A 24,406-nucleotide genomic window follows, 5' to 3' on the forward strand; every position below is an offset into this window, starting at 1 on the left:
TTTCTTCTGGAGTGAGATCATGGAACAAATAATGGGTGACAAGGGAATTGAGCAAGATAAGGCAGATCTCCCAAAGTTATGCAAGATCCCATTGTTTGTCAGTCATCTGTGAATTCTCTTAAGTCCTTTAAGATTGTTTATTTTTAGCCTCTTCTACCTCTCAGGGCTACAACATAGTTCATAAATCTGGGACCAAGTGTTCAAGTTTCAGAAGATTTTCCACTCCCACCATCTTTTTATTCTATCAAATGGCTTCTTTGGTACAGAATTTTACTAGTGACTTAGAAAGTATAAATGTTTTTTGCTTTATTGACTATTAGACCTACTGAGTTTACTGAAATTATTGAGACTAGATTTTATGTTACTGATATTGTATTGGCATTTACAAATAGCCTTTTGTTTTTCTTATGTGTTATGGCTGGTAGTTTTTATCTATTCTGATAATTTTAGGCAAGAAGAGGCTCCAGTGTGGTTTATTGACTTATTATAATAAATGTCACATTGGCTAGCTATTAGTCTGTCCTAAGTCCTTTTAAAATTAAATCAATTATATTGAACTCATTTTTTAACTGGGTTTTTCTGCTTGTTTGAGTTGTGATGGCCTTGTCAGTCTTCTTTTAAATAATAATTATTATTATTATTTATTTTTTTATAGTTGTCGTTGGACAACATGCCTTCATTTTATTTTATGTTGTGGTGAGGATCGAATCCAGTGCCTCACAACGTGCCAGGCAAGCGCCCTGCCACGAGCCCCAGCCCCAGCCTTGTCATTCCTTTCTATATATTTGCTGTATGTACTTTACTGGTTTTATCAAAAGCCCAAAATACAAATTATGCCTGTAAATATTGATGTGCAATGAGTCTGTACCCCAGACTCATCTGTGATGTATGGGATGGGTCTTTTAAATAATATTTTAGGTAAAATAATTATTTCCAAAACAGATTGGATTATCTTAGAATGATCAAAGTTCTGGCCGTGTGATAGAGCACTTCCTCTTATGTACAGAGCCTTGGGTATGATCTCCACTACTGGAAAAAAAAAACAAATCAAAAAAGTATTCAAGATTCAGTAGCATAATGCTACATTAAAAATATTAATTAAAAAAATGGTATCTCCTTTGCTACCTGCTCCTCCCAAGTTGACCTTTTCCAGAGTTCTCTCTTGGGGCCTCTTCTCACTTCTCACTATGTAGGGCCTTGTCTGTGGCTATGACTTCTGAAACTCATGTGCTGATGACTTTGTCACCCTTTTCTCCAGCACTCCAGACCCACTTATCTGTTAGGACATTGGTATCACAGGAAATGTTCAAGTTGACTGTGCAAAACAGATTGCTAACAGAATTTCCCTCAATAAGATAGTTATTTTTTTTCTTTCTTTTACTTTTATCTTTTCCTCCCCCCGCCCCAACTCACTGTCATGCTGGGGATAGAACCCAGAGCCTTGTGCATGCTAAACAACCACTTTACCGCTGAGCTATATCGCCAGTCCTGAGATATTGATTTCTTAGAAATGTAGCTATGTGTTTGCATGTACACATGTGTATGTTCACGTGCCACACACATGCATGCACACTCACACACAAACCAGTAGACTATTAATCATAAATCAGAATCTGAGAAATCAGCTCCTTCCCTTACAGTTGATGAATTATTTGAACAACAATGAAAGTACTGAATTCCTGTTAAGAAGTAATATTAAATTATTTTGCCTTTTTGTAAATTCACTGTTTTATGAAAGGCAGTTCAAATAAAGCCTTTAGTGTTTATTGAGGAAATTAAGCATTTCCATGCCTCTTGTCTTGCCCTTCTCCATTTTTACTCTATACTCCTCATTCATTTTAAAAATAATTTTTATGGGTGCATGATAATTATATGTGATATCGGACCCCATTTATGACGTGCTCATATTTGCATAATGTAATTTTATCAATTTTATTCCTCAACCCCCCCTTCCCTCCCATCTTCCCTCCCTCTGACTCTTTTTCAGTATCCTATTGATCTGTCTTTTTTTCCCTTTTTTCTCCTTAGCTTCCACACATGAGAGAAAAAGTGATCCTTAACTGTCTGAGTCTGGCTTTAATAATATATATATATATATGTTTATGTTCCTCCTTGCTAATTACAGTTCTTACAACATGCTGAGATATAACTTATTTCAGGAACTTTGCACATTTGATTCTCTTTTTTAAAGTAGAAACTTCTACCCATTTTTTTTTTCTTTCCTAGTTTGCTGGCTGCTTCCTCAGCATCTCCTCTGCTCTCTGTTTATCCTCTGTGTGTCCTCTGAATGTTGGAATTTCCAGACCTGAAACTGAGGAGCTTGGTGACTCTCTTAAGACCCTCAGCTCCTTTGTGAAGTCTGCTTTTCCTTCCTCCCTCTGTGGAAAAATGAACTCCTTTAGATTTTTGTCCTCCTTTTTACCCTCTGCCCACAACATGCACACAAACTACATTGGGAACTGAGTCTCAAAGTGCTTTGAATACAGTCAGTAATCAATAATCATGAATAAATGAGTCTATTTGAAAATCTTAGTAGTCCAAAGACCTTATTTTCTCTGTAAGAGAAGACATTTCTATAAGAAAATTGATTTTAAAGAATTCTTAGAAGAGGCAGTTTTCCTTTATATGATTCTTTTAGTGTTATAAAATTAGTTGATAAAAACTACTTGTTCCTATTTACTGAAATAATTGCTTAGCCAAGTATGAAACATTGTACTTAACACTGCAAGAAATGTGTGGCAGCATCTTGTGTTCTTTCCACATCTGTAGTGGCATTATGGTAGAAGTTACTCAGACCAAGTCATATAACTGAGGAAGGGAGCAGACTGGGTGATAGGAAGGTGCTTTGTTCTGCCTTTAGATGTAGCTGGTTTTAAGTATTATATAAAAGGTTCAATTCACAACTCTAAACACATTTGGGTTGAAATTTACTTAGAAACATTTGGGGGCACTGTGATTTTTCTTTTCCTAGGTTTGTTGATACCTCTTCTTAATCTCTGCCTTTATGGTCATATGGTGTTCTCCCTGTGTGCGTGATTCTTTACATGGCATTCTGTTAATAAGGACACAGTCAGATTAGGGGCCACCTCATTCCAATATGACCTCACCTTAACTCATTACATCTGCTATAACTCTATTTTCAAATAAGGTTCTGGGGTTGGCATTTCAACTTACCTTTTTTGGACGTACACAATTAAACCTACAACAAATAGGTTTATCACTTCAAATCTTGTCACCTTTTGGCACAGGTAGATTAAATGTACCCATGTCTTGAATGGAAAGAAGTGTTTTGTCATTTAAATATTTTGCACATTTATTCAATTTCTAAAGTGAGTTTGCAAAAACCATTGAATTTTGTAAATTAGGAACATTCTATAATTTTGTGCCTATGGCACAGTTATCTGAGAAATCATCTTTTCCTCTCATCTCATCTTTGTTAAACATCCTTGACTATAGTTTTTCAGGTAAACACATTTATGTAAAATGTTACATTGATTTTAGGAGAAAGGAGTGAGGTTCATAACTAAGATTTCAAGAAAGAAAAATAGCCAAGATAGATTGGGAGAAGAGCTGAGGTGAAAGAGGCAAGATGTTTCATTCTGTGAGCACATCTCTTTTTTGGAGAAGCTCAGAAGGATTAAGGGAGTGGAAAGAAAATGGCAGGGTGGGAAATTAATCTATCACTGTGCTGCATTTTTAAGTCAATATTCAACTATCTTTAGAGCTATCTATTTTTTCTGTTTTATAAATGAGGAAACTGAGACTTAGGTTAATTGTCCAAGATTACCCAGCCAGGCACTTAGAGGCCTATTTGAAAGCCTAGTTTTAAAGCTAAAGAAACTTCAGCTTGAGTTCTGATTTCCTCATTTGTATACTTTAGTTTCTTCACCTGTAAAATGGAATTTATGACATCTACTTCATCCAGTTGTGAAAAGCAGATGAGACAATATATATAAAGGATTATTATTGTTCCTAGTATCAATTTTTATATAGTCAAGAAAATATGTGTAGTCTTTATAATACTAAAAAATTGGAAGCAGCATATTTATTAATGGAGGAATGGAAGGTAAATTATCTGGCCATATATTGTAATATCATATAACAGTTAAACAAAAAGACCTAAATCTATACATATCAACATGAATGAACCTAAAACAATTATATAGTACATTAATATTATCACTTATTTAAATTTTGTAATACATTGTAATATTCTATTTTGATTAGGGTTTCAGACAGAAATGATAAAAATATAAAAACAAGAAGTAGAAAGTATGTTAACTGGCATCAGGGATGCAGGTGGGGTGATGCACACTCATGCATCACTTAATGCTGCTGTGTGTTCTGAGAAGTGTGTGGTTAGGCAGATTTGTCATTGTGCAGGCATCATAGAGCCTGTTTACATGGACCTGGATGGTGCTGCCTGACTACACACATGGGCCATGTGGCTCTCCATTTGGTATAGCTCTGTTACTTCCAGAGCTGTGATGAACAAAACAACATGAGATGAAGTCAAGCACAGGAGAAAGTGTTGCTATCAAGAGACAGGGTGTGCACGAGATGTATGAAGAGGCCATGTACTGATTTATAGTAAACTTTTTTTTTTAATAAGTAGATGGAATACACTCTAAAATAATGATTAGGGTATAATACATACATAAACCAGTAACATAACTGTTTTCATTATCAAGTATTATATACTGTTCATAGTTGTATGTGCTCTATCTTTTTACCCCTCACAGTGTACTAGGTTTGTTGATACCAGCTTCACCACAAACACATAAGTAATGTGCTACACTATGACATTAGGGCAGCTATGGTGTCAATAGGAATTTTTCAGCTACATTGTAATCTTATGGAACCAATATCATATATGCAGTCCACCATTGATTAAAACATTGTAATGTGGTACATGACTATATGTTGTTTTACTTTTAAGAAATAATTTTATGTAAAATACATATATATGCATTTTTGGGGGAGTACTGGGGATTGGACCTAGGGACACTTGACCACTGAGCAACATTACCAGCCCTTTTTCATATTTAATTTAGAGACAGGGTCTTGCTAAATTGTTTTAGGGCCTTGCTAAGTTGCTGAAGATGACTTTGAACTCATGATTCTCCTGCCTCAGCCTCCGAGCCTCTGGGATTACAGGCATGTGCCAACACACGTAGCATAACTTTATTTTATTTACATATTTTTTATGTGGTGCTGAGGATCAAACCCAGTGCCTGGCACATGCTAGACAAGCGCTCTACCACTGAGCCACAATACCAACCCCTATGCACAATTTTTTTTTTTTTAAGTGACACTGCTGCTGCACTTTTACTACCATCATAAGTAGGTCCCTTTGTTTATCTATGTGGAAAGCCTATATTGGACCTGAGGACATTTGATCTCTACCACATTTTGATCTAGAGGATGGGGATAGAGTCACAAGATGACCCAGCTACAGGGTTCCTGTGACAGCAGGAAAGAGGCTCAAGTAGTTCTCTTGGATATGTCTAGGCCCATTCTCTTCCTGAATCTGGTACTTGTCTGTGTTTTCTTCTGCCTATTACTATAGTCCAGAATGTAAGAAGAATTTGTAAATACTGCTGGCAGAGTAGATAGAGTCTCTGTGTGGGTCCCTTCTCAGAGTGATGTGACAATTAGTGTCTTTGTAGGGTTAGTCATGGATCACAGCCTTTCTTTTTTGTATTTAATGCTCTGAACTTGACTAAGTCTTGGGAATTTAGAGAGATCAACTTAATGTTCTGATTAACTAAGTATACAATATATTTGTTAACACTGCATTGGTTAGGGAGGCTAACTTCTAACAAAAAGACCCCAGTAGAGTGAAAATTAATTTTTTTTCTTTGCATAAACATAAACTATCCAGGACCTTTCCAGATTGGGAGTGGGGTAGAACTCTCATCACACAGGTATTTAGGAACCTCAGGAGCTCTGCTGTCATAAATATGGCTTCCAAGGTCATCCTGGGCACTGCCATCCAGCCAATAGAAGGAGAAGGAATGGAGGGTATATGTTTTTGTTTTTGATGATCCAGGTCTTGCAGTGACATATATCTCTTCTGCTCACATCCTCACTGGCTACAATCCATTCTGATGGTCACACTTCACTGCAAAAGAGGCTGACGAATGTCATCAGCTTGTTTGTCAAGGAGGAAGAAGAAATGTTTAGTGAACACCTAGCAGTCTGTTGACAAATGGCTTTTCCCCCCTTTGTTGTTGTTTCAACTCAATAGTACATTTTTTTTTTTAGAATTAAAAAAAAAAACAGCTTATTTAAATTTTTAAAACTTCACAAAAGTTTGAAAGCTTTAAAGATGTGAAAAATTACATAATGCAATGTTTGCCTCTCATACCTGCCCCACATCTGCCTGGGCCCCCTGGGCTGTTATTTTGTTGTATGTCCCTCCAGAGGTTTTTTGTTTTGAAAAGAGAACAAGTAAATAGGCATATATATTCTTTTCCTCCCTGTGACATCGCTGGGGCCATAATATCCACAGTGCCCTTATCTGAGCTTTCTCTTAATAATACAGGATAATTATTTTGAATTTATATTATTCAATCTCAGTGACAAGATGGAGTTCTATTCTCAGGAATTTTTTTATCCACTTTGGAAAAGTATAATCTACAGGGAGGAGAAGGAGGTACAAGTAGTGAAAGCTTTTATGTCTAAAAGAAAACACCTGTTACACACTGTATAGCTCAATACTACAATTAGAGGAAATGAAGAGTGCTTTTATACTTCAAATTATATTTTTAGAAAACTGCTTAAGAGAATTAAGCATGCTAAGTTAATTCCTGACACTTAAATCACATACATAATTAAAATTAAGGGACTAGAAGATTGTTTGTATTAGGAATTAGCGCCTTGACTACTTTTTTGGTGTGATTTCTAAAGCACTAAGTACATTTACTGGTAGCTAATTCTTTTGAATAATTAAATGGCTCCTATTTTGGTAATCCCATATGTTTGGAGTATTAATGGTTGTATTTCTAATTCATTACCCTGACCTAAATGATGAAGCAATAGAACGTTACATATTTCCTTCCACTTAACATTTAATTTATATCAGCAAAACTAAATGCCACTTTTAACTCCCTGGAACTACTTGAAATTAACGACTCTGAGAGGCTCTATTTATTCTTTGTGGTTTCCTATGTTCCATGAGTCTGCTAACACAGTGTTCCCCATGCTGACTGTGGTTTACTCAGCCTGATGGGATGCATTCTTGCTCATAAATGGGAAGGGAGCATGACAGTGGCACATAACTGAGAACTGTGATTGACTGGAGCTGATCCCATCCATGCCTTTGTCCTTTGCTCTGTAACTGAATGAGTGTGGAAAGGGGAATAGCTTCTACCAAGGGGAAAAAAATGAATCTTAGGGCTATAACCCAAATGCCTTCCCTGTCAACACAGATATATTAGCTAGCATTTATTGAGACACAGATACTAGGAACTTTGAGCTGCCCTCTGCTTTTTTCTACAGTACTGGAATTCTCAGTGAGATCTAGAACAGCTCAAATGCTTACAAGAAATGGCAAATTTCATTGGGGCTAAGGAGGAGGAATACAGGAGAGATGGAGAAGGAGATAAATTATTTTCTTGGCTCTCCTGCTTTATCTTTCTCCACCTTTATGCCTTTATTAGGGATTTTCAGAATATTCTTCCCCTCAGAATGCTTCCTATGGGAGAACTTCATTTCCTCTCAACTCAGTAACATAAAAACCTCCCTAATGAGAAGTAACTAAATATGTTGGAAGTATAAAGAGTTTCCTTTTAGGACATAGCTGAGCTTGTATATAAAAATTAATGGAGGAACTCAGGGAGCAGACTAGGAAAGGAGTGGAAATGGTGAATTGGCTGTCACTGCTGCTCTCTTGGCCTTTGCAGACCTTGAAAATCAGGATTGGTTTTTTTTTTTTTTTTTTTTTTTTTTTAAGGATTGGGTTTTAATTACTTTGTGGGAGACAGAATACAAGGACTTGGGTCTGTTTAAGTTAGGGAAACTTAGTACCTCACATTACCATAAAGCACTATAATCTCCAGAGAGAGCTGACAGAGGTTTATATTTTGGCTGGTCTCGTCACGTCACAGGGAATCGTTTTCAAGAATTCTTAACCCTAGGTCCTCTCTCACAGATTTACAGTTCCAGGTTACAGAGTGTGTAGTCTGGCAGTTTCCAAGCTGTGAAATTTACTTAATGCAGTTTTGATTGTGCCTCAGACAAATATCTAGTTACCAAGTTAAAAGAAATACAAAAGAGCATTAAAAAAAATGAGAATAGAAAAAAAATTAGCTGGGCCTGATACCATATACCTCTAATCCCAGCAATGTGGGAGGCTGAGGCAGGAGGATTGAAAGTTTGAGGACAGCCTTAGCAATTTAGTAAGACACTGTCTTGAAAAAAGAAAAATTAAAAAAAAGGACTAGGGAAGTAGGTTCAGTGGGAAGGCACCCCTAGGTTTAATCCCCAGTTTCGAAAAGAAAAGAAAAGGCAGGGGTGGGAGGGGGTGGGAGGGTGGCTGGGGTTGTGGCTCAGCGGTAGAGCCCTTGCCTTAAACATGTGAGACCCTCAGCACCACATAAAAATAAATAAACAAAATAAAGATATTGTGTCCATGTATAACTAAAAAAATATTTTAAAAAAAGAAAGAAAAGGGCTTGGGTTGTAGCTCAGTGGTAGTGCCCTTACTCGCACAAATGAGGCCCTGGGTTCTATCCTTAGCACCACATAAAAACATAAACAAATGAAGATATTATGTCCATCTACAACTAAAAAAAAAATTCAAAAAGAAAAGAAAAAGACAGAATAATAAAATATACCATCAAGAGTGTTCAGATTGATTTTAAAAAGAAACCTTTTTATTCATTTCACTATTTGTTCTTTTCCTGTCCCTTCTCCTTCCCTTTCCTTCATTCCCCTTTATTTACTGCACTGAATTTCTGTTCCCCACTCCCCCTTACTGTGGGTTAGCTTCCACATATCAGAGAAAACATTAATCTTTGGGTTTTTGGTATTGGCTTATTTCACATAGCATGATAATCTCCATATCCATCCATTTACCAGCAAATGAATGTGACATAACTTTGTACATATATGACTATATCATAGTGAATCTCACTATCATGTACATCCACAAGATTGGAAATCCTAATTAGAATTAGGTATATTCCATGCTTGTATAATTATATCAAAATGGATTCTACTGTCATGTGTAACTAAAAAGAACTAATAATAATAATAAAAAAGAAACCATCATATACAGTTTAAAAACAATGGATGATTAAACAAGAATAGATGCAACAGTGGAAATGGTGGTTCAATATCCCTTATCCAAATTTCTTGGGATAAGGGTTCTTGGGACAGAGTGTTTCAGATTTTTTTTTTTTTTTTTTTTTAGAAAATTTGCCTTTATGTAGTGATACATCTTGTTTTATAAATACCTCATACCCTATAGCCCAAGGATCATTTACATAATATATTTATTTTAATAATTTTATAATAATTTTATGCAGGAGACAAAATTTCATTGTATGATATTTTCTACTTCTGGCATCTGTTAGTATTTGAAATGTTTCATATTTTTCATTATTTCAGATTTTTGATTTTTCAAGTTAGGGATACTCTACCTGTATAAGATAATATATGAAAGAATTACCTAGAATGTAGCAAACTAACAGTGTGATAGATAATATGAGAGATTGAAAGACAAACCTAAGTAGTCAAACATAGACTTCATCAGATTTCCAGAAAAAGAAAAGAAAATTAGAATGGAAAGAAAACGTATTCAAAGAGATGATAGAGGAAGAGAATTTTTCATAATTCATGATAGATGTGAATTCTTAGATTTAGAAAGCATAACATATCCAAAGTGCTATTGAAAAGAAACAAGAAATCCACATTTTGCTAAATTATAGTGAAACTGTATAATGCTACGTTGTAGATAAAAATCTTACAGAGAGCAAAGAAAGATCATCTGAAAACCAATTAAAATTATATAGCTGATTCACTTCCTAATTTCTTTGTGTTTCTTTTGCTTTCCTTTGGTGACTTCTTTTGAATTTGTTATTTTTCATTTTCTAACCAGTACCTTAGTACTTTTGTGTTTGTTCCTATTATTTGTTGTCTCTGTTGATTCTTAATCATCTGTTTTCTTTTTATGCTTGGCTGTCTTTGTTTATGTACTGGTCATATTATTTGGAAATTTATTTTGGGGAATAATGTGAAGAATGGAGTGAAGGTGCTTTTCTCTCAGAGAGAACTTTTATTTGCTTTTACCAGGTTGTTGGAGGCATTACTAATCTGGGATCATCTTTTTTTTTTTTTTTTTTTTTTTATACCAGGGATTGAACCCAGAGGCTCTTAACTACAGAATCACATCCCCAACCCTTTTTATTTTTTATTTATTTTTAAATTTTGAGACAGGGTCTCACTAAGTTGATTAGAGCCTTGCAAAGTTCCTGAGGTTGGCCTGGAACTTGTGGCCTCCTGAGCTGATTGGGGGGACACCGACACAGATGTGTGCCGCTATACCTAGCTGGGACCATCTTCATTCAAGTTCAGTGTCTAAACTTTTGTAAGGACTAAAAGAAATGATGCTAAACACAATCAAAAGTTCACCCTCACTACAAGGCTCATTTTCTTTTAAATTTTTTTAGTTATAGATAGATACAATGTTTTTATTTTGTTTATTCATTTTTATGTGGTGCTGAAGATCGAAACCAGTGCCTCACATATGAGAGGCAAGTGCACTGCTATTGAGCCACAACTCCAGCCCTACAAGGTTCATTTTCATAGCAAATTGTTCTAGCATGTCTTTTCTGTACAAAAGTAGCTTAGGCTCCTGAATTATTTGTCTGGGGTTTTGCTTTTTTAAAAAAATTTTTTATAGAGTTATTAGTTACCATTTTGTTAGTTTCTTGATGCTTTTATGAGGATAGTTTTATGTTTCATCTTGTGAGTGGGAGGGATGGTCTGGAAATACCTATTCCCACCATTACCAGAAACAGAATTCATATTGCTTTTTTTTCAAAGACTCAGATTTGTGTACTAAACCTGTAATGAAGCGTAGCTGTCAGAAAACTATTCTGTTCAATGAATTGTACTCTGTTGGCAAAATATTGCCTCATTAGGACATGAGTAATGAAAATCCTTTAAAACTTGTTGGATAATTTACAATTTACCACATATAAATATTCAGAATAGCTCTTTAGAATATAATTTCATTTTAAAAACTGCTTTTTCTTCATGTCTGCACCATTTGAGCTATATTTGTGGATGATAGTGCAACAGTGTGTTGCTTCCTTTCCCTCTCTCCCTCCCTCCCTCTCTCATCTAACCCATGACAGCTGCTTTTATTTGTGTGTCCTTAATATGTCTTGAAACTGCTTCTTTCCATTCCCATATCCTTTCCTCAAGTTCAGGCCTTCAGTGCTGTTCTGGGTTTCTGAAACAGCTTTCTGTTCCTGCCACAGTTCTTAAGCCTCTCTAAGCTATTAGCCTTGGTTCCAGTTGCTTCCAAGATAGTCACAGCTGCTGTTTGGCCTGATTGCTCATGTGGCCACACTTACCTCTCATGTTCTTTTTCACATTTCCTCACTCTCACTTTCCATTTTCCACTAATTTTTATTGTTCTTCACTCAGACAATAGCTGTTCCTGGGAAGTCCACCCAGACCCTGAAAATTAGATGTACCTCCCTGTGTTCCCATTGAACCTGGATCATAGCTCAGTTATAATTTTATCACATTGTTATAATTAATTTTTTTTAAATTTGTTACTTTTTGTCAATACAGTACAGCTCTTTACAGTAGTCAGGGCTCAAAAAGTTCATAGTGTGAACATTAACCACCTTCTTCAGCCAGTTGGTTCTTAGATACTTAGTATGGTTCGTTGAACAAATGAATGGTGGGCATGAAAGGCAAATTAGATGGGTGCAGGTAATAATGCTTGGGTCTGAGGAAAACACTAAGGACGTGTGGTTCATGTTTCTAGTAGAGAGTTATTTAGATAGAATGTTTAGTCATATCAATGACCATTGTATTACTTTCTGAATTTAGTTTGTTAATTTCAGTTATTTGTCTTTAAAGCAAACCTTTCAGTAAAAAATGGAAATCCAAACAGTCCTTCTAGCAGTTTTCATTTCAGCTGCTTCTCTACAAATACCCTTATGTTTGAAATGTGGTGCATCTCCCAGGCACTAACTGGTAGGTACAGACTCCATCACTGACAGTAACTATAGGTCACATGGTTTTTTAAGTGACGCACACAACAGATACTAATGTTATCACCCAGTTCATCTGTAAATGTGAAGGACTCCAGTGACACCTAAGTCCTTGGGTCTTTCATAGTAAAGAAGAATCTTTGTTATCTCCAGGACATCATAACCATTGTTTTCTTATTTTTGGCTTCTGGAATGAAATGATTCAGATGCCTTCTTTTTGTTGGTTTACATTGTTTAGAATCACACTTGGAATAATATCTTTATCATCGTTTATTGGATAGTGCTGCTTCCTATTCTGTTGCTTGTCAGACTCACCAAATCTCTTTAAACTAAAATAACAATTCCTGATTCTGGTGGATGACATCTACTTTATTAGAATTTCTTGGAAGATCTTATAACTACTTGTTATTTAAAACTAATTTTAAGGTATGTATTTTATTTTTAAAAACTTAGAAGTCATTCATTTACATTCTGATCTGCATAGAGGAGATAAAAGTGGAATTAGAGCCACCCCAATGATGAGCAGTTTGTGATAAATGGTACCATACATCCTTTCACTCTCCCCCCATTCATTTAAATACCGATAATTAGTAATAACTTGCTTTCTTAATGTGTATTTTTAAAGTGTATTACCTTTTACAGGCTAAAATTTAAAATTTAAACCTGTCGCAACATAATGCTTCAAATTATCACTATCAGATCGTACTTGAGATTCCAGGACTAGTTCTCCTTACTTAATCTTTCCTTGTTCACTTTTCACGAAATACCTGTCTTTATATCTATGTGTTAAGGTTTGTCTACCCAGAGTTATTTCCAAACTTAATTTTTGGGTACAATTTCTCCCTTTCTTTTATGATGATGATGATGATGATGATGATGATGGAAGCAGTGAATATTTAATGAGTAGTTAGTATGCAGACAGCACTGTACTAAGTGTTGGCATATATTATTGAATTATTATGACACATAGAGTTAAGGCCCATTATTGTTCTTGTCTTTGATGGAGAAATTAGGGCAAGACTAAATAATTGGTCAGTGGCAGAGCCTGGATTTGAACCAAGGTCACCTGCCTTCTAAGCCCAAATTCTTAGCCTCTGAGCTATTACTTTTCCTAGAGGAGGCTGGGTTGAACCCAAAATGATTCATGGTAAAAATGATGCTTTTGCCTACACTGATACTAGGTTAGAATAAAAGTTACTCCCTTTTTGCTTTTGCAGGTTCCCACCCAACTCAGCACAACCTTTTTGGTCTCTAAGATATTTAGTTTCATATCTCTTAAAAAATTTTTTAGCAGAATTCATAAACATGACTTAGGTTTTTCTCTTTCTGTATTTCAGAAAATATTTAATTTTGAGACAGTAGCTCTCTGTGTAGGCTGTCTTATACATTCACAGATGGCATTATTTTATCTGTCCTTAAACCATCTGTAGCATCAGCCTAGTCTATTCCAATTGGTGTCATCTTACATTTATGCAGGAGTGAGTTATTAAAGTAAAACTTTATATTTGTATCACATTTTGGGTAAATGTTAGAGTAAAACATTGATTTATTTTATCACAACAACTATGCAAAGAAAATTTAATTTTTTAACCTCATCTTGATTTATTTTATATGAAGTCTTCAGAACTGAATTGAATTGAATTCAGCAACTATTTATTGAGCACATATTGTGCTCCTGGAATTGTGGAGATAAGTTTATGGTCCAGCAGGAAAGACAATGGAGTAGTAAATACAATTGAAGAAGAAATACAATTATGATTCTCATTATGAAAAACCATTTCAGAGGAGTGGATAAAATGGAGTTTCTTAGGGAAAAGGGAGAGTCTTCCAGGCAAAGTAAGCAGCAAGTGGGAAGCTCTGATGTCAAAGCTGTCAGAGTGACCAAGATAGTAGAAGATGTTCAGTCTGACTGGTACTTAGAGTGGGAGGCAGAGAGTGACAGGTTTTTTGAGGCGAGACTTTACATTTAAGTAGGGACAGACGCCTTGTAGGTCAATTAAGGATTCTGGATTTGAACTTAAGATTAATGCAAGTTATTGATGAACCTAAAGCAGAGGTATGGCACGAACAGAATTGGTTTTAGGAAGACACCTCAGGCCTCAGTGTTAAGAAAGGGACAGAAGTAGATGTGGGAATACTGATCCTCAGGAAGAAGACATGTGAGTTGGTTCGGGGTTGGTGGAGTCTCTTGGACCACTTCTTGCTATACTGTGTTGTTGTTGTTTTGCTGACAATGGCAGAAAGTGACCTGATATTAGATGTTGTGTTTGACTCTCTTGAAGTTACAGATAGCTCTGTATTATTTTCATTTTGTAAAATCTTTCAGGAAAGTTGGGAGGTTATTTTAGTAGACATTGAGAAAAATGATTTTTGACTTAAATCAGTGTAATGACATAGAGATGGAAAAAGTGGATAGATTCCAGGGCCATACTGCTGAGAATGGAAGAGCCAGTCTAGGTATATACAAAGTTCCATTTTATTGATGTCTAATAAAATTTTACTGATGTCCTATGTAAGGAGAGTATGAGCCAGAGAAAAAAATGGAACAAAAATGAAACCTGGAGTTAATATAGTAGCTCTGTATTGTGCAAGGCATGACCTCACGGTGCAGTTACAAGGATAATGGAGATATAAGCATTCTGTTGATTGGAAAGTACTGGATCTAACTGTCATCTAGGTGATATCCTGCTGTAAGGTTTGCTCATCACATGAGTGTGTGATAGTAACAGAACTTCAAGTGACAAACATGTTTATTTAGTGTCTGATGCCTCCACTTCCAAAAAAACATCAATTCATTCTTTGATTCACTTGCTTATTTGTTTTTAAAAACTTTACTGAGAGTCTACTATCCACCAGGCCTGTCTCTTCATTGCAGTCTTTAATATCACAAGTGGCCATATACCTAGTGCAGACCTTTTATGTTTATTAGTACTTATTGAGACATATCTCATTTAGGATACATTTAGTCAGGTTGACAAGATCTCACCACTTCTTCCCAAGTGGCCTATTTACTCAGTGTGTAGCCATTGATAAAATCCTGTGACCCTAATCTTCCATGTCTCCTGATGTCATGTTCTCTGCACTTTATATTGCTACTCTGCAATCTTTGCTCAAGCTCCATTTTGGTCGAACATTTGGTTGGTTCAATCATCACCACCCCCACCAAGGCTTCCTGTTACTCATTGTAGGCTTTTCTTATTAAACAGTGTAATGCAAGCTGTTATAGCAAAGGCAGCCTTAGTCTCAGTGGTTTAAGTACATTAGAAGCTTATTTCCTGTTATCATAAATTCATTTGATAACAGATGTAAGAATAGAGGGTTTTCTGCTTCACTCATGCACCCAGGCTGATGGAGTTAACATGCTGCTCAAAAAATGTGCTTTGAACTCAATATCTAGCTGTCAAAGTGAGAGAGAGTGAAAATGAATATGAACACTCACATAGGGAGGTTTTTACAGGCTAAGGATTAGAAGTGGCTGGCATCATTCCTACCCACTCTTCATTACTCAGGTAATGACCATAGCTAACTGCAGGGGAGGCTGGGAAATACAGTCATATGTTTGCCTTGTGAACCAATCTGTGCCACACCAGCTCCTGACTTTTCTTCTGTGGTACCTGCTCTTGATTTAAAATGATAGGAAGAAGCAGAGAAGGACCAGAGATAGGAAAGTATCTCCTTTATACTTTTCTAAGTGGCTGTGTCATGGTCCTAGACATTAAAATGGGAAATGTCTACATTCTGAATTCCAACATATCTGATCATTGCTATTATTCTATTATCACAGGGAAATAAATGCCCGACTTGATGCTGTATCTGAAGTTCTCCATTCAGAATCTAGTGTGTTTGGTCAAATAGAAAACCATTTATATAAATTGCCCGACATAGAAAGAGGACTGTGCAGCATTTATCACAAAAAAGTAAGTGTGATAAAAATCAAATTATAGCTTATATTGTGCCCTAATATGAGGATACCAGATATTAATGGAACATCTTCTGATATTTCTGTATTATTTTTATTTTGTAATCTTGCAAGTAGCATGAGAGAGTAGCTAAACCCTCAGAAATCTGAATGTACAAATTAAGGTTGTTTAGTTTTTACATTTGTAAAAAGTAAAGTTTTGCCACTTTTTAAACTACATTAACATATATAGAATTCCTCCTATTGTAATGCAAGATATTCTGTTTCATCCTCAAACTGCAAACCAGTATCAAAATGGGAAATTTACTTAGTCCTGCTGCTTGAGAAAAGAGATGCCTTTTTTCTTTTGATCTTAAAACAACTTATTTTTTTTTACTTAACCAAAGCGTTAAATGTAATATTTGTTACACTGGTATGACATTGGTGAGGCTGTTAGTATGCAAATAAATTTGGATGTTGAAGGTGAGTAAAACTATTATTTTGTTTTATATCATTAAGTTTCACAGCCTAAGTGATAGAGCACTGATGAGTTTTCCTCAAGGGAAATCATTTTATTTTATCATAAAAATATTCTTGAAATGTAAAAAATGGTTAATTCATTATATTTATAATAATTGTTAATCAGGTAGATTTTTAAAGTGTATTACCTTTTGCAGAGTCATTCATGTACAATATATTCTTTGTTCCATGTAACAAAAACTATGACACTGAGAAGATATTATTTTATAACCTTTTTACTGCTAAGAAATTGTATGTATTTATAATGTTGTAACAGCTTGTATTGCATTGGCTTCTATGGTGCTACTGAGAGGATTAGTAACTTGCTAGTAAGTGACAGAATTTATGTTTAAACCTAGGTTTCTTCACTGCGTTTTTAGTGGCTGTCTCTTTTGGGTGCTACTATGTTTGATGTAGTTGTCTTGGCTACCCCATTGCCTTTTTTTTTAAATGTGGTTACTTCTTCACAGGCAAATTTTATTTTTTGCCCAAATGTAAATGCTTATCAATTTAATAATTTTATCATAGAACAATTTCTATAAGCCCCAGTTTTAGAGTGACCAATTTTCCTTTAATGTTTACTTTCTTAAGTCCTTCTTTCCCCACAAACTTTTACTAGAATGATAAGTACTGCCTCTTAGAACATTTGTGGTGTTCAAAAGGACTTATGTAACTGTTCCATATGCTTCGGCTAAATTTGAAAACAAAGTACAAACCAGATTTGGGAATACTGATCCTCAGGAAGAAGACATGTGAGTTGGTTCGGGATTGGTGGGGTCTCTTGTTGTTGTTTTGCTGGCAATGGCAGAAACCATCCTGATATTAGAAAACATTGTGGTTGACTCTCTTGAAGTTACAGAGGGGTGCCAAACCATCTGTTATTTTGTGTCCTTGGCCAGTGCCTGATAATCAGTGCAGTACTACCCACATCAGTCAGCAGATCTCCAAGTACCTTGCCTTCACTATTTGAGAGGATTCACTGAAAGATTTCAGAGTTTTTTTTTTTTTTTTAATTTTCTGAAGAGAAAATAGGAGCAGAGCTAAAATTCTTTCAATTGCTAATCTAACAAGTAAAGTCAAAGTGTCTGTGGCATCAAGATTGCAGCGTCATTCCATGCTTCCGTGGTTTCTTACGCCTTGATCCTCTCTTTAAACTTCACTTTGATGCTTGCCTTTCATTTGGTTTATGTATTTATAAAAGCATCCACCTCTAGTAAAAGTTCCAAAATAATTCATTTTAAAAGTGACCAACATGCAGTGCAAGAACGAGTTTCATTTTGGAATTTCAAAACATATTTTACTAAAGGAACTTATGACTCACTTAGAAGCTGTTTCTTTTTGCTGTTTTCATGTTTACACAAGAATATGCCTCAAGATTGGTTTGAAAGGTGAAAAATAAAAATGATTTTATAGCAAACCAGCTTCAGAAAGGCTTAGCACTTTAAACCATATTTTTATAGATTAATTAGCAGACTCTTGGAACACACCATCAAACACATATCTGTTCTTTATTACTACATTACTCTAAGTAAGCTTCTATAGACACCCAATAATGAGTGCTATCCTGGGTACAGGTTGTGCCAATTATGTGATATTCACAAAATGGTAAGGAACACTGGCTATTATTGAAGTCACACATTTAGGCCTGGTGGCTGTATAGAAAGTGCCATTGGAATTTGCACAAATAGGTGTTTTTATGGTAATAAAGATAGAGAATCCTAACTGGCCTGGTCCTGGGATAAAATCAATATTTAAAAAAATAATAAAACTTCAAATCTTGTAAAATAGTGCTAGTCATAGGAACCCCTACTAACTTTGCTCAAAATTTGTTTTTTAAGAAATGATTGCTAAGGTTGGTGACTACATTTAAAGATAATAGCACTTTATGGATCAAAGACGTCAAAATTAGATCAGAAACCCTGTATATACTAGAAGAAAATGTAGTCCCACACTTTAACAGATCAGCCCAGGAACTGACTTCCTTAACAAAAAAGAAGCCTAAGAAGTAAAATCAATAGTCAATAAATGGGACTAAAAAAACCTTTTCACAGCAAAGGAAACAATCAAGAGCATGAAAAGAGAGCCTATAGAATGGGAGAAAATCTTTGCCACTTGCACCTCAGATAGTGCATTAATCTCAAGGATATACAAAGAACCCAAAAATTTTAACACCAAAAAAATAAACAAAAAACAGATAAACAATTAATTCAGTCAATAAATTGGCTAAGGAACAGAACAGACTCTTCACAGAAGAAGAAATACAATTAATCAACAAATATATGAAAAAATGTTCAACATCTCTAGCAATTAGAGAAATGTAAATTACACTGAGATTTCATCTTACTCCAGTCAGAATGGCAATTATCAAGAATACAAGCAGGATGTAGGGAAAAGGATTCCCTCATACGTTGCCGGTATGACTGCAAATTAGTGCAACCACTCTGGGAAGCAGTATGGAGATTCCTCAGCAAACTTGGAATGGAATGACCATTTGACCCACTCCTCAGTATATACCCAAAGGATTTAAAATCAACATACAATAGTGATGCAACCACATCAGTGTTTATAGCAGCACAATTCACAACAGCTAAGTTATGGAATCAACCCACATGCCTTTCAGCAGATGAATGGATAAAGAAAATGTGGTATATATACAAAATGGAGTATTATTCAGCCATAAAGAAGAATGACTTTATGACATTTGCCAGTAAATGGATGGATCTGGAGACTATCATGCTAAGTGAAATAAGCCAGTCTCAAAAAAGCCAAAGGTAGAATGTTTTCTCTTATATGCAGATGCTAACCCACAATAAGGTTGGGAGGGGAAGAACAGAAATTCAGTAGATTAGACAAAAAGGGATGAAGGGAAGGGAGGAAAGAAAGACAACAGAATGAATCTAACATAATTTTCCTATATACACATATGAATATACCACAGTGAATCCCACCATTATGTACATCCACAAGAATGAGGTCCTAATTAGACTAAGATATATTCCACACTAGTGTAATTTTATCAGAATGGATTCCACTGTCAATGTAACTAAAAAGAACCAATAAAAAATTTCAAAAAAATAATAGCACCTTAAAAAGTTGAGAAAAGAGTGTTTTCCAGAATTTTGTGGGTGTGAATAGTTTCTTAGCCCAGCTGGAATAAACTCAAAGCCACATTTTCAGTGTGGCACTTGGGCTGTAGTCTTTGCAGTGCTGTGATGCTGTGCCCCTGCACTTGTGAGTCTGTTCTGAAGTACTCCAAAGAGAGACTTTGCTGCCAGAAGTGGATCTGAGCAGCCACCTTGGGAACCTATCCTCAGCCTTTCTGCAGCTCTTTTGAGTTCTTTGCATAAGAAATGTCAGAACAACCTGCCTTGTGCATTTAGGACTTGCTTGCAGAGCACTTCAGGTTTTCACTCTGTTCCTATGGCTGACTTACCTTGGAAACAGAGCTTACCTTGGGAAGTGAATTCCTTTCTTGCCTCTCAGATTACAGTAATTACAAGAACTATTCTTTGAAAATTATGTTTAAGATGGTTAGTTTTTTACTTTTGTTTGAATTAATTGACTAGCGCCTAAAAAGCTTCCAGGCTCCATACTTATACAAGCATTCCAACTTCCTTATTAGCAGGTGGTATTTTTCCCAGTATGCTGGGGCCTTTCTGGGGAAGAGATGCTTCATGGTACCTTTTGATCTCAACTTTAGTTCAGTTGGACCCTACTTATTTCACTTCATAATTTTTTTTTTTAAAGAGAGAGAGAGAGAGAGAGAGAGAGAATTTCTTAATATATTTTTTTTAGTTTTCGGTGGACACAACACCTTTGTTTGTACGTGGTACTGAGGATTGAACCCGGGCCGCACGCATGCCAGGCGAGCACGCTACTGCTTGAGTCACATCCCCAGCCCCTCTTCATAATTTGTTTAATTTCATATGGTTAATAATTATCTTTTAAAATAAATATTTAGCATTAATCCATTTTCTGTATATCACTAAATGTGCCTTATCATGAATTTAACACTAAATTGTCTTCTTATAATAAGATATTTATTTTCATTAAATATTCAATTTTTTCTTGCAGAACTGTCTTCTAGAGCATTCTGACTGATCTGTTCTGGTTTGGTTGCTACCTCCTTGAATTCCCTTTACTTCTCTTGAGTTGAATCTTCTGCTTTTTGTATTCCATGTCTCCCTGTTAGTATATGCCTTCATTTTCATGTGTTATCCTGAGAAGCTTCCTGAGAAAGGGTGATGGAAATAAATGTTTTTCCCCCCCTATTCTCAGACTTGATTGGTAGTTTGGCTAAGAATAAAATTCGAGGTTATAAATTATTTTCATTCAGAATTTTGTGTTATACCAGTGTCTTTTAGTTGCACAGTATGAAGTCAATGTGATGCCTGATTCTGTGTGTGATCCTCCCTGCTTCCTTTAGAAATTGAAAAATATTCTCTTTATTCCCAGTCTTCTAAAATTTCGTGATGATCTGGCTTGATTTAGTTCTGTTTTTATCCATCGTGTTGTGACATTCTGGTCTAGCAGCTTAAATCCTGAAATTCTGGAGGATTTTCCTGAATTAATTTTTGATGATTTCTTTCTTTCTGCAACTTTTTTGTTTGAATTGATGTTTATCTAATTTTCTTCTGTGTTTTCTGTTTCCCATCTCTATACTTTTGCTTTACTTCCTTGGGGATTTCATCATCTTCTGTCTCTTCTGTTGAATTTTGTCATTTCTACTGTCATAGTTTAGAATTTGTGTGTGTGTGTGTGTGTGTGTGTGTGTGTGTATTGGTCTGAATGTTCTTTTAAAAAAAATCTTCCCATTTTTGTTTCATGGTTCCAGTGTCTTCGGTTTTATTGGGGTTATTATCAAATTTTTAAGTGTTTTTTCCTCTAATTATATAGGCTAAGAATTATTATTTTGGTCTTTACATTTCATATTAAAATGTTTTCTCAAGTATCTGATCATTCTTTTTAAGAGAGAACTAGAATGTTAATGTGAAGACCTATGTAGTCGAATGGCTTATTTTACAAAAAAAGAGGAAAGACCTATAAAGTGAACTTAGCTTGGCTATTTATTGGGAGGACTACTGCTATAGTTATCTTTAGAGTTTTCCTGTTGAGATACCTCTTTTCCTGATGAACTAATAATGTTCTGGGAGATGGAAAGGGACAATGTGGATCTCAACATCCAGTTTGCATTTCTTTAATCCTCTACTTTCAGTGGTACCCTCATCCTTTGCTGGGTCTGATGCTCATCCAGATACCCCAGGTTACTTTTTCCCTGGAATAGATCTAGACTTCTTTATAAGGCAGTGAAGTATTGGTTGCCCAATAGCATAGAAAAGTATAAGGGATCCAGGGATTTAATTGTTTCTTAAATGGCTCTCAACTAATTCTTCCCTACTCTAACTCCTTCCTACCTGCAAAGATAGTGTATGTACCACCTGGAACTTTTAGGATTCTTGGTGTAAATTAGGTTGTATCTCAGTTTTACATAAGGACAACTGTAGAGTCAAAACATTTTGAGACTTGTTGCTGATGTCTTTGAGTTATTCTTATGGTTTTATGCATTCTGAAAAAATGTTTTGACCGTAGTTCTGACATGGAGAGAATTTAGATGCATGGGTTCATCCCACTGTCTTTACCAGAAGCTTCTATAAAAAATTATTAATGTGTGTTTAAGAATTACAATGGTATACCAGAATGAGTCTTCCTGTACCACCTCCCCATACCTACTACCTAGAGGTAACCAGAGTAAGTTACATGTGTGCCCTTCCAGAAATATGTTTTTATTTTTCATGTTTAGAGTATAATTCATATCATTTAAAGAATCACAAAGAAAATGTTGCTGTCTAAAGATATGAAAATATATATGTATATGACATAAGCATACTATTTATTTAGTATATGTTGAAATTATAGGGTTCTGTAGCAGTATATACAGGTTTCTTATTTTTAAACTGTTTCATAGTATTACATCGTTTTGAGTTTTTCCTAATAAGATCCCAATTGATGGACATTTGTTTTTATATTATTATAAAAAATCACTACTCTAAATACAGATACACACATTTTTCCCACTACTTGAGTACATTTTGAAATAAATTCTAAGGAACTGGAATTGCGTAGTGCACTTTTTAATTTATTAAGATATGAGCACTTTTTAATTTATCAGGATATCCCAAGCTATTCTTCAAAAAGGTTATGCTTGTACTTTTAGTATTAGTTTTTTTTAAACACCTGTGTGACCTAGACTTTTAAATCTTTGACATTCTGATAAGTCACAGACGCTACCTTGTTGTTTCAATTTACACATCTTTTGTTCTGTATAGTTAATCGTGTTTGTTAGACATTTTTTCTTATGAGCTACATATTTACTTTGTTTAGCCACAATTCTTTGGATTATTTATTTTTTTTCATGTCAGTTTGTAAGAGCTCATTATATTTGGGAGAAATTTGTTCTTTCACTGTCATGTCTTGCAGATATTTCCCTTAGAATTGTCCTTCATATTGTTGATATTGACCATATAGCAAAAAAACAAAAAACATGTTGTAAACATGTATTTTAAAATGAAAATTTACAAAATATTGGCTTTATTATCCCATACTGAAATTATCTTCTTATTACTTTAAAATATTTTGTTATGTAGTGTTTAGCTAGGAGCCATAGTGCATGCTATAATCCCAGAGACTCAGGAGGCTGAGGCAGGAGGATCATAAGTTTGAGCAACAAGCATCAGCAACTTAGTGAGACTCTGTCTCGAAATACAAAATAAAACAGCGAGGGTTGGGGATGTAACTCAGTGGTAGAGTGTCCCTGGGTTCAATACTCATTACTGGAAAAAAAAAATTGTATAGTGTTTAACCTCATTTAGAAACTAGCAGTGGCATTTTATTTGGACTAAATAGTTTAGAAATTTTTCATTTTTTTATTCTAATTTTAAAAAGATCACTAAGTAAACTTCATTTACTTGTACCTTATGCTGTGTAGATTAAAAATATTCCTGTTTTCAGTGTTCTACACAAGAGTTCTTCTTGATTGTCAAGACCCTGTATCATCTACAGTCAGAGTTTCAAGCATTAATGCCTGCTGTTAATTCTCATGTTCAGTCAAACCTGCTCCAGACAGTTATTTTAGAAGTTCCTGAACTCCTCAGTCCAGTGGAGCATTACTTAAAAATACTTAATGAACAAGCTGCCAAGTAAGTACCAGATCCTCAGTTCTTCCTTTCCATCAATGAGCATTCATCTAATACATTTGCCATTTGATGTGTGGATTTTCAGTCTTTGCTAGAGTACTGGTAGAAGGTGCTTGAGTGCACATGTACTCAGTTAGAAACATGATTAGATACTGAAAGTTTTACATTACAGCTGGAAGTTACACTTTATTGTCTAAACTCAGGCAGTTTATTATGTAGGACAGTTGACTGCTTCCCCAGGTGTCAGATGATAAAACTATAAAGCACAGGCAAAACCAAATAGTAGCAGTTTATTAACTTGAAAATGGATGTCAGATGGCGTTGTGTACTCATTTCCCAGATATCCATTGTGTACTCATTTCTTAGCTATCCAGGGATGATCTGTCTTATATTTAGATTCTGTAACAGCAAAGTTATCTTTTAAAGGATAGTTATTTCACAGTGCGTCCCACAAAGATTTCCATATTTAAAAAAAAATTGACATTTACATTTGTCTTTATTTTCTGAATAGGCAAATGACTCTTATTTAATTTTTTCTCTTGGTTTCACCATGGGAA

The 24,406-nt window shown here is 35.2% G+C and overlaps 1 protein-coding gene across 2 annotated transcripts in view; it reads left to right on the forward strand.

Annotated features, from left to right (window-relative positions):
* The window catches only part of Msh3 (mutS homolog 3), a 185,245-nt gene that overhangs the window by 83,107 nt on the left and 77,732 nt on the right, over positions 1-24,406 (forward strand). For both annotated transcript variants that reach the window (XM_046427851.2, XM_058574355.1), the window contains exons 13-14: positions 16,024-16,156; positions 23,665-23,852. In XM_046427851.2, the coding sequence (XP_046283807.2) occupies positions 16,024-16,156; positions 23,665-23,852 (321 nt within the window). The remainder of the gene's footprint in view (positions 1-16,023; positions 16,157-23,664; positions 23,853-24,406) is intronic.

The sequence above is a fragment of the Marmota monax genome, unplaced genomic scaffold (genome assembly GCF_021218885.2).
Source record: "Marmota monax isolate L192 unplaced genomic scaffold, Marmota_monax_Labrador192_F-V1.1 WCK01_AAM20220418_F8-fsc00018, whole genome shotgun sequence".
NCBI lineage: Eukaryota > Metazoa > Chordata > Mammalia > Rodentia > Sciuridae > Marmota > Marmota monax.